This window comes from Astatotilapia calliptera, chromosome 7 (genome assembly GCF_900246225.1).
Source record: "Astatotilapia calliptera chromosome 7, fAstCal1.2, whole genome shotgun sequence".
NCBI lineage: Eukaryota > Metazoa > Chordata > Actinopteri > Cichliformes > Cichlidae > Astatotilapia > Astatotilapia calliptera.
The window spans coordinates 47,082,277-47,101,940 of NC_039308.1; the positions used below are offsets into that span (position 1 = coordinate 47,082,277).

The 19,664-nt window shown below is 40.7% G+C and overlaps 1 protein-coding gene across 1 annotated transcript in view; it reads right to left on the reverse strand.

Annotated features, from left to right (window-relative positions):
* Positions 1-18,348, reverse strand: part of cspg4 (chondroitin sulfate proteoglycan 4) — a 73,471-nt gene extending 55,123 nt beyond the window's left edge. Inside the window, exon 1 of the mRNA XM_026175228.1 lies at positions 18,188-18,348. Coding sequence (XP_026031013.1) covers positions 18,188-18,263 — 76 coding nt within the window. The 5' untranslated portion in view covers positions 18,264-18,348. The remainder of the gene's footprint in view (positions 1-18,187) is intronic.
* Positions 18,349-19,664: the final 1,316 nt, after the last annotated feature.

Sequence of the window (19,664 nt, forward strand, 5' to 3'; positions counted from 1 at the left end):
CAATGAGGTGCCCTTGAGCAATACTTGTAAGCTGCAGTTACCAGCGGTGGCTCCCTGGTGCGAATATGCCTAATGATGTGAATATCAGGCACAGTGTTGCTAAAATGTTGAAAAATTCACCCGTCATCCTCGACGCACCTGCCATGCAGAGAATCCAGCAGCAGCTGCGAAAAAGCAAACTGTTGCGAAGATGCATCCTATAAATCCAGGCGGATTTATGTAATTATCAAATTAGCAGTTGAGGGTGAAGTGACACTAAACGACCGTGCAGCCTTCGCGTGGGGCTGCGGGTGGGCAGAAGCAAGGTGATCTTTGGAGAGCTTGAAAAAACTGTTTAGAAATGAACAACCTTTCGCCTGCACAGCCAACAGGGTTTTCTGTGGCTGATGACATGGAATGTGTTTGATACGTTTTTACTGCATTCGCCCTTTAACTCTGCCAGGCTTTGAGGTGGTTTTGGAGCGAGCAGAAGGAGGCTCTTTTTTTAAACATTTATAAGTTGCAGGGCGACTCGGTTGCAAAAAAGGGAGGAGCTGTCCAACCCGGGCTGTGGAGGAAACTGCCTCCTCCTCCAAAAAAAAGGGAAAACCAAACAAATGGCACAGAAAGTTATTTTTCAGATGGCTACTGTAAAAGGATCCTTTGTGTCCTCAAAAATCTGTTCCAACCGACACTTGACTAAATGCAGCGAGGGAAAGGACAAATGGAAAGAAAGACTCAAAGAGAAAGTACGCAGTGTACCCGATGGGAGGAGGGGATTCTGTTTTTCGGGGGGCAAAAGAGCTCGTTCTGGAGGCTTCTGAGCCGCTGTTTCACCAGAAGGCCTTGGCGTAGCATCAGGGTGTTGGTCTTATTTCCAATAACGTCACTCTCTGTGTGACAGCAGCTTCATAAGATCTTAATAATGTGTTTTATTTTTAACTGCTTCAGATATCTGATGTGGCAACAGTCATCCTCGGCAGGAAGCTCTAGTTCAGCCGGAGCATACACACACACAGAAATACAGAGGGTAGTTTTATCTTGACAAAGAACTTGCCAACATCAAGATCAATCACTCCAGCCATTTTTGACAAAATTATACTAATCTTAAAGTTAAGTCTTTAAGACTTTGGTGTTCTGAGCACCTAATAACATGCTTCACTCTTAGAGCTCTCAAGCTTCCCTTCCAACTGTGCCGAACACATGCAGACTGACTGAATTATACATGAAAATGAATACTGCTGACGCTGTAACTCAGTTCATTCACAGGTCTCCCATTTCTTCTTTCCATTATTGTCAAACCTAGACTTATCAGCGTCTCCTATGTTACCACCCTGGATACAATAATGGGTTCGAGGCATGCATGTAACACAACATATGTTGTTGAGAAGTTGTTCAGAATGCATGGCGCTGTCCCCATAGATCAAATGTAAATGAGTTCTGAAGTTAGTTATGAATATATTTACAGTTGTTTATAAGAATTTAAATGAGGTTGAAGAATTGAATTCCACAGGCTAAGAGAAGCGGCGCGTGTATTTCTGACTGCTAATGAATGCCGCTCCGTAGTGCACTGATTCTCGTTAATCCCGCCAAAGGCATCCACTACCATCCAGCTGGCATTCAGATGCTGTACAGATGTGCTCGATTCAACCAGAATAAGACCCATGGAAATAAACACATCCAGAACACTGAACTGCAAAGTACAAAACGGGACAATGCTGCTTTTTCATGAACATGCTTAACCGCTGAGCTTCCAAGCCAGCAGTGTGAATGTGAAGCAACACTGTGACGACACAATAGCTCATTTGTTATTGAGCGGGGCTTATTCACTCATTTAATGTTTTTTGCCCATGTGTTTTGATATATATACATCATCCATCCTTTCTGTTATTGCTGCACAAATTTAGATATTTGATTGCATATATTTTGTGATTTTGTTTTAGTCCTGATTTCTCCATTTTAAAAAGCAGAAAGCTAGCATATCGGAGTGAGGAAGGGTGAAGCAAAGCGGTACAGGACTTGCCTTAAAATGTCAAACTATAGTGTCCTCCTCACACAACATGTGTTCCATGTCTTCATATTGATTCCCTAAAATCATACCACATGCCCATATGAAACGATACTCATGAGGTTCTATGGTTTAACATTATTTATCTCTTTTTCACTCAACAAAGCATAGTACCACTTTTTCCCTCCCTTGATCGTGGCGATCGTGGCTCAAGAGTTGGGAGTTCGCCTTGTAATCGGAAGGTTGCCGGTTCGAGCCCCGGCTTGGACAGTCTCGGTCGTTGTGTCCTTGGGCAAGACACTTCACCCGTTGCCTACTGGTGGTGGTCAGAGGGCCCGGTGGCGCCAGTGTCCGGCAGCCTCGCCTCTGTCAGTGCGCCCCAGGGTGGCTGTGGCTACATTGTAGCTTGCCATCACCAGTGTGTGAATGTGTGTGTGAATGGGTGGATGACAGGTTGTGTAAAAGCGCTTTGGGGTCCTTAGGGACTAGAAAGCGCTATACAAATACAGGCCATTTACCATTTACCATTTGACAATATACTTGTTGTAACTCAAGACTCACAGGAAAGACGTTTATTATATCGGTAACACTGGACACCTGCTCATAGTTAAAGCCTCATTCATAAATCCAATACAGTGGCCTCATGTGGTATAGCTCCCCTTTTCCCCCCCACACAGACTGACTATTTTGGGGCCACTAAGTTTGTTTCCAAATGACCTCACTCCTGAGTGATGTGATTCAGGAGTCAGCAGTAAGTTCAAATGCGGACCACCATCAATAGTTTATGACTAGCATTTGAAAGAGGCCCGAGGAGGTCTTTTCTGGTCAAGGAAAAAAAAAAACCCACCATTGTCTGTAAATGGATCATGCACTCCATAGTTACATTAAACATAACTGACAGCATAGCCCTTAAAACACATGACTTTGGAAAAAAAGAACTTATTGTCAGGGGGTCGAATGGAATATATGACACCATGTTCTTCATAACTCACAACATGGAGGTAACTGAAAAAAACAAACAACAAACAACAAATAATATATGAGCAGTTATGCATCTGTTCTAGAACTTTACCCATGAAGGGTTTAAAATGTCACTTACGTAACTTTCCCTGAAGAGTGGTGCTGCTCTAAAGAGTAGCACCTTTATGCTAACCCCACACCACCGCCACCAATTTTCTCATTAACACTGCAGCAATCAATGTTGCGCTTGATAAACATAGTACAACCTAGTAGTTATATTAAGGGAAAGACACAGAAAATAAGCCACGAATTTCACCGAATTTCAGCCATTAGAGTCTGAAATAACTTATCTTGACCAAAAATCCATAATAACCTTTCAGCATGTTGTAAATCAAATGGTCTGAGAGGGAACCCGACTTATGCACCTCCTCTGGGCTCTGTTTTCTGCCTTTAAATTAAATCAAGGCCATGATGTGAGACTTTAGCCATTTGCAGCTCTTTCCAGGCCAGATTAGGTGAGTAGTAGTAATGGCAGCAGTATAAAGAGAAAAAAATTCATAATAAGTTGGAAGTAAAAGGCAGTGTGTCAGTGCGCTAAGCCAGAAATTTGAAAACAGAAAGTGTAAGTGGGTTTCGAGCCTTTGTAAAGCCATGATTCTGCATTATAAACTGTTCATAAAGAATGGATGTAATACTGATCTGTGAATTTACAATCTAAAGCCTTAAATTTAGCCTTATGGTCACCACCACTGAGTACCCCCTATATTAAGATCAAGATTAAGAGGGTGGTGCGAAAGGTGTTAAAAAAAGGTTACACAACACAAAGTTAATAAAAGAGAAATGCATTTACCAACATTGGTGGAGACTTTTTGGAAGGGATCTAACAATAATCTGTAGTAGTCATCACATAATTGCAGTATAAATACACTAATATCCCAAACATGACCTAAAGTCTATTTCCAATTGAAAGGAAAGGAACAAAGGAAAGGAAAGCCTAGTCGTAGAGGGAGAGAGGTTGTCTGTCTCCCGAATCCAAATTGGGAGCTGAAGGTTCGGCCTCCCATTTTACTTTTAAATAGGAATCACAATTAAGGTAGTGACGATGTAGCTATAGACTGTAAATTTGGATATATTAACATGGGAGTAACTGACTTACATTTGGACCATTTGAGGCACTGCTGTTTTTGAAACTTAAGTGTTGGCTTCATTTTTCAGCTCCAACTTTCCTACTTGTTCACAGCATTTCCATAGTAGGACTGTCATCTATCATCTAGCTGTCATTTCTTTTTCACCTCTATTACATTTCTTCCGATCGCAGCCGTGTGCTGTGCACGGCAGAAACTCAGAGTTTGCTGATGCTTTAATGCAGCTTTTTTGCATTTGATTTCTAATGGCAGGTCCTGCAAAGGTAAAGCAAGGTTTGCTACATTAGCTCCAAAGTTTTGCGCACACAGCACATACAGAGACTCAGGAATGCTGATCTACATGCACAAAGACAGATGTCAGGTAATAAGTGAACATTCCCTGGCAGTAATTCAGTATTCCAAACTTCAAGAGACAGTACCGAATCATGTTGTTTCCAATCTGGACTGGATTTCACCTTCCAGCACAGAGCTGAGCTATGGATGTAATGTTGAAAACAGCCTCTTCTCCAGGAGCAGAGTGCGCCCGGTATGAAGAGTTGGCTGCTTGGGAGAGGCTTTTTTGCAGAGTTAGTCAATTTTGAGAAGCTGGAGGTTTCCCATTTGAGGTGAAGGGAAAGGTTAGAGCAATGCCAACATGTGTTTAACAAGCACAATCTGTAATATGGTATGGGCTCAAAGCTGCAGTGTTCATTAGTACACCTAATCAATGAGTCAGAATTTGAGTCTATACTTGAGTCTATACTTGAGTCTATACTTGAGTAGGTGCAATTTCAGTAATTATAACCTCAGTTTTTCTATCATGAGATGTTTCACTCACCAGTGCTGCTATCTCTGCTATTTACCATGTAAAACACTAAGAGCCTTTAACATGAAGCCATAGCTTTCCACATAACTGACTGTGTACCTTTACATCTCAAAAGAGATCCACATTGCCTTTGGCAAGACAGTGGGTTGAGTTTATTCCACTTTGAGCTGCCAGGAAAATATTTTTCCTCACAAGTAGCTTGCACGTTAGACGACAGTATGAGTTTGCTGCAGCAACAGCTGCTGAGCAAGTTAGTGTTGAGACCTCCACCAAAATAGACAATATGACAAATTACTGAAAGGAAATCTTCACTCCTGCAGAAAGATAAAAAGGTTTTTTTTTTGTTTTCTTGTTTTTTTCTAACTGTGATTGATTGTATCAAGCTCCATTTTTGTCCAGTCAGTTTTCGAAGATCGTCCCCTGTCAACAAACTGATTTACTGTCTGGGCTGATAATGTCTGGCTGCAAAGTGGAAAACATAAATTTTGTTTAGAGAAAGTTTATTGTGGCTGTGATACTGCTTTTCAGAATCACGGGGGGATATTCTTATTTTGGCCTACACTTTCCAGGGATCAGATATTTCAGTTTTAAACTCTTAAACTCTCCTTCACTGTCTGCTAAAGTATGGTAGTGCTTGTTTGTATGTGTGTGTGAAACCCAAGACACACCCTTCCTAATCATGCTTCCCCATCCATAATGTCTCACTTGGCTCATACTACAACTGTAACTCACCTTCACCTACTTATCTCATTTGAGACAGAACTCAGACTAATTACTCAGTAAATGATGATGATTGCTTTTTCACCTACTGATGTAGAAAGCTGATGTAACTGGTTGTATATTACAGATATATAGACATCCACAGATGGAAACCAGTGACCCAAATTATTAGTTCAACATTTAAAAGATCTAATCCTTTTCAAAGTTAGTAGGAACTACAGTCTTAAACTACACTCCAAAGCTTCCCTCCAGCCTGCTTCGACTAAATGGCCATCTGTTTATATAACACAGTTTGTTTACTTGACCATTTTGCCTTTCCATATATGTACAAGATTAGTTTTTACTGGAAGGGCAAAGGGCAAAGAAGTACTGTGAGTTCGGTAATTTAAAAAAACAAAAAACATTTGTGTGCATTAAAAAGCAGGAAGACAGAAAAACAAGTTCAGTTTTCCCCCCATTAGGCTGGCCTTGAGCTAATTGCTATCCAGCAGTTATTGGTTCCCTTATGTGTAGCAAATGTTCTCTCTTTCACTGCAAATTCACTATACAGCCTCTGGGGAGTATTCAGCAAGGATTGGACCACATTTCTAGGAGATTTTCATACTTAAAATGGGTTTTATATATATATATCATTGGTTAGCTTTATGAAATCAAGTGGAAACATTCTTTTACCTGCATAATTTAAACCTTACGCTTAACCTTCCCCATCAGAAGACCATAAAAAGAAAGCAGCAATTGTGAGAACACAAGAATTCAGTTCTCTTCAGTCATATTTCTATAGCACCACTTCTCAGGTCACTTTGCATTGTAGCTTGAAGACTGTACAATGTTGCAGAAAGAAACCCAGCAATTTACTACGAGTAAGCACGTGGTGACAATCAAGCTACCCAAATCTAAACCAAACTCAATAACATTTCAGATATCTGAAGTATCTCCTCTGTGGTAAAGCACAATGAAGCGTTGCTCTGAAGAGAAGCTTAGGAATGTGTTTTTGGCTGTTAGAGGACAGGATGCTCTGGGGTCACACATGGTCAGCTTCCCTTTTTCTGTATCTTCACATTCCCATGGGGACTATCCAATGGCCCAGGCCGGACTCAATATAGTACATCAGACTGCATAACTAGCCACAAAAAACAGGTTGTTCTTGGATCACAGTAATCCTTCCTTATCATCTGCATTTTTGGTTTGGCTGATTACTTGTTGACTTCAATGCACCCGCCTGGTGCTGTCAGTTGCTTAGAGTCCCGATTTGTTTTTCTCATTTTCTAATGAGAAGTTAAAGGGCAATATATATTTACTTCTTCTAATTGTTTTTAATAAAGCTTATTGTTGTTTTTGAGCTTGATCTCCCTCCCCTTTGATGACACGTTAATAATGCGTTGAAATGGGAATACATGCTTAGTGATGATAGAGAATTATTGGGTAATGTAATGCAATGGTTCAAAATGATATGTGTTTTATGAGTGTGTTGGTCGTGTTCATGTAGAAAACGCTGCAAAGGCTTTAAGCTACTAAGTGAAGATGCTTCCAAAACAAATACAGCGAACAAACAACCTCTAAAGAGCTTTATAGACATGGGAAAGCCAATATTGTTACCATCAGATCAAGCCCAGCTAAGAACAGAATATTTTCCCATCATCAAGAGGTGTCTTGGCAAATGTGAGATGAGCCTTTGTGTTCTTTTTGGTCAGCAGTGGATGCCTCAACTCTTGCATGGATGCCATTTTTGCCCAGTCTATGTATTATTGTTGATTCATGAACTCTGACCTTAACTGAGACAAGTGAGGCCTGCAGTTCTTTAGATGTTGTTCGGGGTTGTATTGTGAACTCCTGGTTGAGTTGTTGAATTTTGGTTTTCTCCATTTGATAATGACTCTCACTGTATAACTGTGAAGGTTCTCAGTCATCCAGGTCATCGTAGTCTAAGAAGCTTGGAAAGAAAAGCGTCTGGACTTCTTTAAGTTGCTTGAAGATGTTTCACCTCTCATCTGAGAAGCTTCTTCAGTTCTAAGGTCAAATGCTGGAGAGAACCAGAGGACTTAAATCTGGAGTCCCAAATCCTTAAAAATGGCTTTGTAACCCTTTCCAGCTGGATATATGTCGATGACTTTGCTTCTCTGTTGTTTCTTTAGATGGTGGCATGATGTGTTGCTTTTAGAAGTCTTTTAGCCTGCTTCACTTTGTCGGACAGGTTGTATTTAAGTGATTTCTCGATGCAGCAGGTCTGTCGGTCATCGGGCCTGGGCATGGCTAGTGAATACGGTTAATCACAGTTAATTCATGATTCATGAAAAACTGAATTTTCCTCAATACCCTGAATCATCTAATTGTGACAAATTTGCAAATAAATAAGTAATCAGGAAGGGAGCAAATACGTTTTTACAGCAGGTTTTGAGGATCTGTTTTGCCATCACTGTGTGAAAGATTCAACACATAATTGCACAAGGAGCTTGTGTAACTTGGCAAAGCAGTGACGTGTGTTTCAGCTCCTCTGTGTAGCTGTTCTCTGCTTCATGCTACTGCAGACAGTCAGTCAAACTAAACTTCATGGGACACATCATTTCCTCTGGTTATTTTAAGCCTTCGTAACCAATGCAATGACGACATTTGCTCTGGTCCCTCAACACTGGGATCTGTGTGAGCCACAATGCATAAAGAAAACACACATAAACACTTTCTCTTACACGCACACATACACACAGCCAAAATCCCCACCCTGGATCCCCTTTTCCTCCCTTCCTCCCTTCCTCCCTTGTCTCTTTCGTCAGCCTAGTGTGAAGCAACATGCTCTTGCTTAGCGCTACTGTCTAGCTATATTTAACTAGGCCATGCTATTCCAGAATGCCAGATCCCAGGGCTGGTGCTATCCCCACCCCCTTTGATTCTGTATGAACCCAGCTTGTAATGAGGCCACCTGGCTTCAAATTGCTCAGGTCCCTCTGTGGTGTTGATCAAGATGTTCAACAGGATGAGATCTGGCGCTGGTCTGCATGCTGTGAAAAGTGTCTGTCCTAACCGCAGCCCCCCGCTGCTGTGTTTTTGGAATAATATAGCAGGAGACTAGCTATTTGATAGCAGGAGACTAGCTATTTGGATAAAAAGGGGAATTTCATCGCTGAAAATCATGCATGTGGAAAAAAAACACATCTGTGTTAAATGTTTTGGAGAATTTCCCACGTCACATCTAAGGAGTTTGCAGGAAAAACTCTAAACTCTGTCAGTCACCAAATGCGCCAAGCAGAACTATGCTGTTTGTCCCTGGAGGTTCTCGCACTGCAGCAACTCGTCTTGCCGTCCTGGAGCAAAGGCTTATAACAACTAGGAGTGGACGACTAATTAGAAGCACAAAAAACTATTAGTCTGGAGTCTGATGTCTCATGATTAACCACTGCAGCCTTGTGCTTGTGAGTCATACACCCTCTGGGCTGGAGGGAGTCCCCACAGTTGAAGTGGATTTCTCTATATTTAAAACAGTGAGTCATATTCATCTGCACACTACCACTGATTCACTTAAAAATAGCATGCTCATTTCTGTAAGGAACAGTGTGAACAAAACAATTATACTTGAGAAATGTGCAGTTCGACATATAATATATTGCCATCTTTTTTCATTTGCTGTACAGCATTTGATGTATTTTGTTTGGCTGACTGTATACAAAACTTCGTTTTCAGGAAGTTGGAGGGCTGCCAGGAGATTAATAATGGCTCCTGATAACAACCCAGTCTGTACATCTGTTTCAAGCAAAAAGCAACAAGCAACCCTGAGAATACTTCAAAACTTGGCTAATTGACATTCTTCCACCACAGATGTTTTGTCTATATTCGGTACGCAAAATCAGTGGGACAGTCTGATTAAAGCCTCCAGCTTTGCCTCGCTCCTAACTGACCAAGCCAGCTCCAGATGTTGCAGTGGAAACCTCAGGCTTTTCCAAACATGTCCTCATATGAATCAGCTCAACACTGGAAACATTTTTCCCATGATTCATGCTGCTTTTCCAGCGCCTGTGCTTGCCTTTTGTTACCCTACTGGCAACATTTGTCTGATTCCAGGACATGTGAGTAACAGGCAGTGCAGTGTTCAACAAAGAAGGCACTGTTCCCCAATAAAAACACAGACATAATTCACGTCATATGATCATTAAAAAGAAAAAAACATCTGATGAGATGATCAACAAGACAAACAAAGAAGAAAGATTTTGAAAACTGATTTAGAGGGAATAAGTGATTCCACAAAAGGTCTTTGGAATGAGAAAAAATTTTGTTAATCCCTTTCCCCTCCTCCTTTTCATGTATTTTCAATTGATAAAGGAAACAATGGCAGCCAGAACAGAATGGATTCTTCTTTATTCAAATGATAAAATAGACTGTCCTCAAAAAAAAAAAAAAAAAAACCCCAAACAAAACAAGAAAACCCCATAGAGGCGGCTCATATCGAGACATCTGGTCATGCATAATTCCTGCTTATTGAAAACTTGGCCGTTCTGTGATGATGAGAATTTTCTCTAGAGTTCTCGTTTTGGGCACTAAACTCCCCGACAGCTCTTATCAAAAATAAACACAGTTCATTTGGTGCAGCCAGTTAAGAATGCAAGTCCATCATTCTCAGCGTCATAACACACTTTGAATGTAAATGTCCCACACAGATTCTGGCCCCATTGCGGTCCTACAGGTATCATAATGTGCATAAAATTATCACATTATTACAGTTTTGTTTTGTGGGCTTTTTGGGGGGGATGGTGGTGTGGGGGGGGGGGGGGGGGGGGGGGGGGAGCAGTACTTTACTGTACAAGGTTGCCTGCTCCTATGCCTAAAATGTATTTTAGGGTGTGTTTAACACGCTGGTTCCTTAACAACGCTCATAAAAAAGTTTCAGTTCCTTTGACAGACTGAACCTTAAGTTTTGCTTTTTACATTCATAGCACCAAAACTGGAGTACACACAAAAAGTATCTTCAGTGACAAGAAGAAAAACAAGTACTTCAGCAGGTGGTTTGGACTCCAAAGAGTCGTGGTCTTAATATTTTTGAATTAGCCTGAGGAGACAGAAGGCACTCTGACAGCTTAAATCCACAAGGACCCGGAACAATCTACCTGCCGCCACCTTAAAAAGCTGTGTGTAACTATTTTGAGGAGTTTGGCCACAAACTTGGGCATCTTCATATAAATACTTGCCTTGAAAATCTCATCCATTTCAAACAGAAATGAAAATTTACACTGTCAACATGCATCAAATTTGCAGGTGTTTCTCAGTTTCAGTGTCTCAAGGTGTTTCAAATCTGGACCTTACTGTATGCGTGGCTAGATTCCCACACAGATATACAACCTCTAGTAATTTAAGCAAATGACAAAGCATGGCAGCAGGATGTAAATACAACACATTATGTTGCAACGAGTGTAATTAAATATTCCATCAATAACCTTGGACAGATTTAAAAGGAAAATATATGTTTTAGCATGTGATGTTTCATAATTATTGCAATTTTTTTATCCTTTGCCTACACCTCCACCACCAATATCTCTCTCAAGCCATTTAAATAATATTTTTTCTCAGTTATGTCTGCCAGTGGTATTCATTCACTACTTGTTTTTGTCATGGTTTTAGAGAAAAATTATTGGTCACACTTTTTGTACAGTGTGGTGTTTTGATAAATGTCAGCTATTTTCCTCCCTTGCCGGCGCAGCTATAACCCCGTGCTGTTGCTGCTGTAGGTAAGAATTGCCGAAAATTGTATGGCGACGAGGTAATTGTAACAATCTGAAATTCCAAATAATCACCTACAGACCTGAAATCTGGTTACAGAATCTCCATTACTCAACCGTACCACCAACTTATCTGATTGCCTTGAAAGGGGTTAAAACAGCACAGGAAGCCCTGCTGGAATAGCTTCTGAACGTCTAACTAGGGACAAAATCTGGGCCTGTGTTTATGCACAGAAACTCTTTTGTGCACACACCCCAAGCTAAATGACTTCTGTGTGTGGGCTGTCTGCCTGCTCTGAGCAGATCATAACCCTAAAAATTATCTGAGCCGCCTTCCAATGACAGCCAGCAATCTCAAAGAGAACAATGTTGGAAAGATCATCTGCCAGAGGAGTACAGAGTCTTCAAGGCAAGGGACATGTATTTGTATGTTTTGTTTTTCAGGGTTCTCGCATCACACTGAGAATAAAGTGATATGTACTTTATCACGTGTGCTTTTGAAGACACTGAATGCCTCAATGTCAGAATTTCTCTCTTACTCCGGCATTGACATCTACAGCTGCATAAAAGACAGCTTGATAAACTTGATATCTTCATCCTATGTTATGATTACTCTGTTACTCAGATTTAGTTATGTATGGCTCATTTTTTTTGTCAATGTAGTGATCTTTCCTGTCAAGACCTATGACAGGAACAGAAGGATTTGCATTACACGAGCCGAGCTCAAACTAGCACTATCAAAAATGTAACTCCAGATGCTCTCATGGCCCCTCATCAATTATATTTTTATTATCATATGATATTTTAGAAGCATATGCACTAGACGCTGACCGTCTGGGGCTCCAAGATGGTTGTTCCAAGGTCATCCAAATTCTTGGGATCCCGCTAGCTAATGCAAATGACGGAAACTATGAAAACACCTTGTAAATTGGCTGGGGCTGTGCTGCTGAGGTGAAAGAAAGGATAAGGTGGTCAGCAAGCCCAACTGTTCTAAGGCCTTTTGTATTTTACATTTCTTGCTTGTAGCTGACTTGCTTATCTGACCACAGCAGCACGTTGTGAATGAGCACCAGTGTCTTGCTCAAGGACAAGCTGACAGAAGTTATTGCTTTTACAGCAATCAAACCTCTAAAAAACTCTATTATTGGCCCGCCACTGTAATCACTGAACAGACATGCTGTTCATTCTGTAGCTGCAGGTCAAATATAAAATTCTACCTGTAGTAACAAGATGAAGCTATAGAAAGGAAAGGAGCAGGGTAAGGCAGGTTGCCTATACAGCTAATTTTGGATTCTCGCAATGATGTTTGCCTCAGGCCAGAATCCTAAAAAAAAAAAAAAAAAGCAGTTAATAAACCACGACTCACTGAAACTTTCTCTCTGAAAGTGGCAGGATGAAACATCAGGCAGGCAGAAGTGAGGAAGGTTATATCATACGAGAAACATTATCAATATTGATAGTCGTCCATGCTTCGAGATGAAATAAGGGTCTCATTTCCATGACGCATTAAAGAAGGAGCTTGGCAGTGAGCAGAATGTTGTCTCAAGTACAAGGGCCACTCATATACTGCACTTAAGTTTTTGATGACATGCACTTCGTCTGCAGTGCATAAGCAATCAGAGTTGAGGTTTTTTTTGTTTTCTTTAAGGCAAATGTTAAGATAAAACAACATAACAAAACCCTGCTTTCTCCTCAATGATGGGATTTGTATTATTGTGTTTTGAAGCAGATTATAGCTCATATTTTCTTGGGAAATAAAACATGGCTGTGTCTGAACTGTCCACCAATTCGCTATGTAAGTGCATAAGCCTTCTATATCTTGACTGTGAATTTCCCCTATAGTGCACTACAAAGCAGTGAAGTGACGCTATGAAAGGTAGTGTACAGAAGAAGGAGCGCTACATCCATCGAGACATCATGTGTTGCAGCCTGTTTATCTGTTATGAAACAAACAACCCCCCCCCCCCCCCCCCCCAAAAAAAAAACAAAACAAAAAAACAAAACAAAACAGAGACACCAGATATGGAGCTAATTTGATTTTCTTACTCTTTGAGAGTGCCTGGCAAGCATAATGCTCCTCAGATGTTTCAACCGTGCAGTGGCTCATCTCCTTCTATGCCAGAGCAGCATGACTTTCAAATTACAGATTTTAGCTGGTCAATTTAAACTGTAAATGTGTTAGTGGAAAGTAGCTTGCTTATGAAATGAAAAGCATAATGATAATTCATAAAAGATTTGTAGCACAGTTGCAGTTTCTCTCATCCTTTTGTAAGTGGATACATTTACGGTAAAGTATGCAGAAATGAATAGGTGTGCATAGATTAATATGGTAGTAATGTGTATAGATTGTGCTGTTATCCGTTACAGTGTTTACTTATTCTAACTGTGTCCACTATGTAGCAAACACTATATAGTGGATGGGTGTGTCTGATGTTGGTCCACTAGGATCAACATGAAACTGATAAGTCATGTTGTGATGCCGTTGCCCTGCACTGTGGTGGAAAAGAGGAAAAAAGTCTTTCTTTATACAAAACTCTCTTTTGGAACAAATGGTAAGCATTTCTAAAGTTTTCTTTATGAAGTTATGCAAAACAACAACTATATTACCAACTTAGCTTTGCTTTCAGCCAAATTTAGGTTACTTATGTTGGTTTGCTTGTGATAGCTTTTCATCGCATTAGCTAACTTCTTGGCTAATGCTAACTCTAAGCTTAGAGAACGTGATTGGTCAGCTGCAATGTTGAACCCAGCATTGTTATGACAGTGTACTAACAACACTAACATGGATATAAGACGCTCAGTTTTAATACAAAAGCATTTCACTGTGAGCTACAAGCACCTGGTCCTCCCTTGAGAGACAAAAGGCAGATGAGGAGCTGCGTGTTCTTCCCTCCTTTTATAAACACAGATTTTCTTGTTTACATTTACTCCAAAAGCTACTTTTCTATCCTATCTTAGCTTTACGTTGTGTTTAGACTAAAAGTTGAGGGAAGGGTCACGAAGCATGTCTGCGGGACCAGTACAACCTGGAATAAAGGCTAATCTCATCAATTTCCCAGCACAAATATTGGATTTATTAATCTTCTGTGCAGACACTTGTAGTCACACCATTTTCCCTGCCAACTCTCAAGGAACATGTGGAGGCCTTGTATACGGACACTTCACAAAGCCGAGGCAAATTCCATATTTATTTTTTTTTCTTGTTACCATAGTAACATTATACCCATGGGGAGATAGCTGGCTCATATGCAGTCTTGGGATGCAAATCCCTTCGTTAAGCTTTGCAATTGAAAATGCAAACACATTCAGCAGAAAGACATCTCTGAAACACTTACAAATGTGCATAAAATATTTGATATTGTTTGTAGTAGATGTTCTCTTAATGTGTGTTATCTGAGCAATTTAGGAAAAGCTTCCTCAATTAGGTATATGGGAATTCAAACAGTGCTTTTGCGATGATAGATGGTATGTATTTCATAACATATTCATTGGCAGCAATTTGCACAGCAGCATTTGTTCTGCCAGCAGGGGCTTGTCTGTTCATATCTGTATTTTAGAAATGCCTACATCTCATAAATGGATTTTCAGAAAGCAAAACAAGACAACAAACAAGATACCTAATTTAGAAAGATTTGCAAGAAAAAAGGAAATCAGTAAATAAGTAAATAACAGCCAACAGTGGGAGTGGCAGTAGATGTGACTTCCTTAGGAACATCAAACTTTGTGCACTTATCAACAGACAGAAAAATGAGGAAAAACTCTATTACCAGGGCAACCAAACAACGTGTATGCACTGGGGAGCTATTTATGATTTGGAAATAACTACCCATCCAATTTTTCCAAACTTTGTTAAAGGGCAGCTTTAAAGTCTGCTGAACAGATAGAGAGCTGCAGGGTGTTTTAAAGACTCAGAACAGGAACATGTCAAGTCCAATTTCAGACACAACCATGATAAAGCGAGTTTCTCTTGATATGAAAAAAGTGCTCTCATAACGAATGAATACAGAATACTACAGATTTTCTGGCTGTGTGTCCAAAAAATATCGCTTTTGTTGCAGGAATTTGTATTAGAACTGCAGACATTACTTGCCACTGGCCTTACAGATAAGGTCAGAGTTCATGATTCAGAAACAAGAAGGTGACTGGGCAAAAATGGCATATGTGGGAGTGTTTCTAGGCAAAAAAAACCAAAACACTGCTGACCAAAGAGAACACAATTTCCCACATTTTTAGAAAAGCATCTGGTTTTAAACTAACACACCATTTAATAGAAAAAAAAGATAATAGTAACAGTCAAATATAGTGGTGGTAATGTGATTGTCTGGGGCTGCTCTGCTGCTTCAGGATCTGGATGACTTGCTGTAATTGACGGAACCATGAATTCTGCTTTCTATTCACAAATCCTGAAGTAAAGAATATCTGGCCATCAGTTTGTGCCATGAAGCTCAAGCGCACTCTCATTTGGGTTATTCAGCAGGACAATGATCCGAAACACACCAGCAAGTTAGTAGCATGCAATACAAAATGGTTTTGGAGTGGCCTAGTCAAAGTCTGGACTTAAATCCAATCAAGATGTTTTGGCATGACCTTAAACAGGTAGTGGCTGAATTAAAAGTATTCTGCAAAGAAGATTGGGACAGAATTCCTCCAGAGTTATGTGAAAGACTTTTTTTCTGCCTTGATAAATAAAATCATCTTTTAAAAACTGCATTTTTGCATTAATTCACATGTCACGTGAGTACTATGAAAAAATTTGGGGTGATTTTTGGTAAGTGTGACATTAAATAAAATAAAAAAAAATCAGAAACAGAGCAAATACTTTTTCACAGCAATTTAAGTGGATGAAAAACAGCAGCATAAGACTCAATTGGAAAATGGGATATTGCACCACAGAAGAAAGCTCATATAAAGTGTTGTGATAGTGGACGTCTCACTGTGCTGCTTGCTTCTGCTGTTGTGGCAGAAGTGATTATATTTCTCTGGACTTGGAGAACTGCAATAAAAGTGACTACAAGTCTACCACTTCAGTATGGGCATCCCCAGTAGAAAGGTGCAAACGACTACAAAAAATACCAAAGCATCTGGACACTGTGCATGCGTGCATGTCCCGTGACAGCTGAAGACTTAAACACTGGGAGGAAATGAAACCCTCTGTAAGCCTTCTAGGATGCCTATGGAAGAATCCCCCAACAGCTTGTGGCAGGCATTTTGTAGAGCAGAGGGGGCCAAAATCTAATCAGTGACTTGGTACATCTGGTCAACATTAGCATTTAGTTCTCTAGGGTCAGTGGGTGAGTGCTGTTCACACTGAGGCACAGAGGATTGTGCCAGCAGAAAATTAGATGAGGAGAAATCGTTCCCCGGTGCAGTTTTTGTGTTATATTCTGCCACATTTTCAATCAAAGGAACATTTCATCTTAAAAATGTGGAGAACTGCAAAGCTACTGTAACTATAACACCAACATGTGAATGTGTACTTTATATCTAAATAAAGACATAAATTACAGTTATGCAAAAGGCTAGCAAATAAATCGCTAGCAAATCATATTTTTCTGTACTCAGACAGCACTGTTTGCTCAGTGTAAAGCTAATTCTTCAGCAGAGGGGTCACTGTCACGCCCGTCAGCGGGGTTTATCTAGAAATGAGCAAACAGAATGGCAGATGACTCTTTTCATGCTTGCCGTGAACAGATCACAGTGCCGAAGAACCGAGTCCAGCTCCCCGGCCGAGCTTTGACTATGTGCCACTAAAACAAAGCAATACTCCTACATGCAGATCAAGGGACACTTTTTCACTTTAGCTGCCAATGGAGACATTTGTCCAGACTTAATTGGAGTGGAATTTTCAGCGAGGGTTTGAAAATCTGACAGCAGGGGGAAAACAATGGACCCAACAGCTGCTCAAGTCCAAGGCTGAACATGCCAACTTGCCATGTGTACAACTTTGTGGCAATGTGAGTTATTTAAGCTGTTTGAAGACAGGGGGGTTTCATTTCCCATTAAGACACACAGCACTCTGCATCTCACACAAACTGCACTTGCATCCAGCAGGACTAAACTAGCTCATCATAGTGAGAAAGTATATCTGTACCTCTTTACTCTAAGGGATCATTGTATAATCCTTTGGCCATCAAGCGGCTGCTTCCTGTAAACGCACACACACTGCCTCTCTCACTCGTTTACTAGCACCTCTCTCTCTCTCTCTCTCACTGCTACTTTCATCTCTCTTCTCTCTTGTTGGATAAGGAGCGGCTCTGCCTTCCACTGTGCACTTCCCCTCTGAAAGAGCCATTCATTGCTGCCGGCAGCAGGACCTCAGCTAAGAGGGCTTCAACTTCTCTACCTCCTGCCTTTTGGCAACACGCTTTCAATGCAAACATTCCCAAGGTAAATGCGCTCACTCATTCAGCTCACCACAGACTTGAAAGCAAAAAAAAGAAAAAAAAAAAAGAAGAAAAAATGCGATAGAGGAGAAGCCGACAGATGTTGCCCCAGCCTTTGGACAAGTGGTCAGACCATTGCTCATCTTTTCCTCAGTGTATTGAGTTTCATCGAAGAATATAAAAGGTTTTACAACAGTGAGTGACATGTGTCCCGTGAGAATGAATAAACAACAGTAAAAGGGAGACAACTGAAGATCTGATGTGGAGTTACTTAGAAAGTTTGTAGCCCAGTGCAGCATCTGTAAAGGATAACGTTGATACTGGGTTTGTTTTGAGGGATTAACTTGTCAGCCAACCATGGTTGGATTTATGCAGAGGGGAAGCCTCAGACAGAGATGGTGATCTGATCTTTTTCTGTGGATCTCTGACAAATGGGAGCAGAAGGGGAGAGCCAGGACACTAAAAGAGGGATTTGCAGTGGCACTTACCTCCATGACCAGGGCTGGGGAGGCAGAGCAGTACACTCAGGAAGGCACCAACAAAAACCAGATGCAGGGCTCTCATATTTTCGTTGCTGAAGAGTTAAGTCCTCCACTGTTGTGTTAAAGACACTCCATTCAGAAGAGACTGAATGAGTTTCCAGTTTTGGGACCTGCTACAAGATACTTCTCTATGTGAAGGGGCAGGGCTGGGGAGGGACCGCTAGAGGGACGCCTTCTTTCCAACCCCAGCCCCTACCCTTCTCCAGCACACTTGCACGTGCACACGTTACACACACACAGATCTTCAAAGAATGGAAAATCATAACCAGACTCTCTTTGCTGACCCGACACTTACATATTTTTACAAGTACAATACCCGTTTATACATATATTTGTCTCTCATACGCACACACACGCACACAACAAATTTACACGCATCAATTTACATGGCTTTTGTAACACCACACAAATCAAAACTCTGACACGACAAGCTCACTACTCCAGTGGATTTTTTCCCTTTTGTCTCAGTCTGTAATTGGAGTGCCCTTTAGAGACCAGCAGCTCCCGTTTGCAAGGATAAACCCTTTACTTTTAATTAAAGACAACTCAGGTTGCCATTGGTGCTTTATCTTTCGAGCCTTTCCCTTGATCAATGTCTGGCTCTTCATGTTTTTGTTCAACAAACCTGCTCCTGAAGCTAATTAAGCTCACACTTGAGTGTGGAGTAGAGGTTGGTTGCTCTGGATTTGCATTCTCTCTTGTCTCCCTATTGATAGGGCAGGGACAATAGAAAAGTTTTACTGTGCAAATAAAGCACTCGGGGAAAGACTTTATTTGTGGTGAGTGCTGTCGCTGATTGTTCTCCACTTGGCTTATACTTTCATTTCTGGTAATGAACATGCATACACTCATCACAAGGATTAGTATTTTCTGGCTGGATGCTAAGATTAAACCTCAAATTCACTCGCAAAGCTTGAACGTTCAATTTCATCTGTCTCACAGTCAGCAGATTGGCAACTTATTCGTCACTCTTGCTGACAGCTGAAATGGGAATACAATTAGAATATTCTGAACACTTCCTCTCAGGTGTGGAATGACTTTACAATAGCTATTCGCCGTTCACTGCAGCCCGTGCAGATTAATTAGACTTTTGCTTTTCAGCTGAACAAACAATGCCTCTGAAATTACCTTCAAATTAACTGGCATGTGAAATATTACAGATAATTTCAAATGACTTATGACAGTCAGGAGAGCTTTTTGCATTAACTGTGGATTGATTGGACTGCATATTTGTTAGTCTCAGACTTGGTGAACGTACAACCTGAAATGTTTAAAATAAGCACTTTTTGTCTCTCAGTTGTATTTCATACATCTGAGGAGAAAATAACAAGCTTCCTTTCAACCACATGGTCTTGTATGTGTAAAACTTCCCATCCCATAATGTGGATAGTGCATAATCTTAGCTACGGTGGTCGCTGTAGGA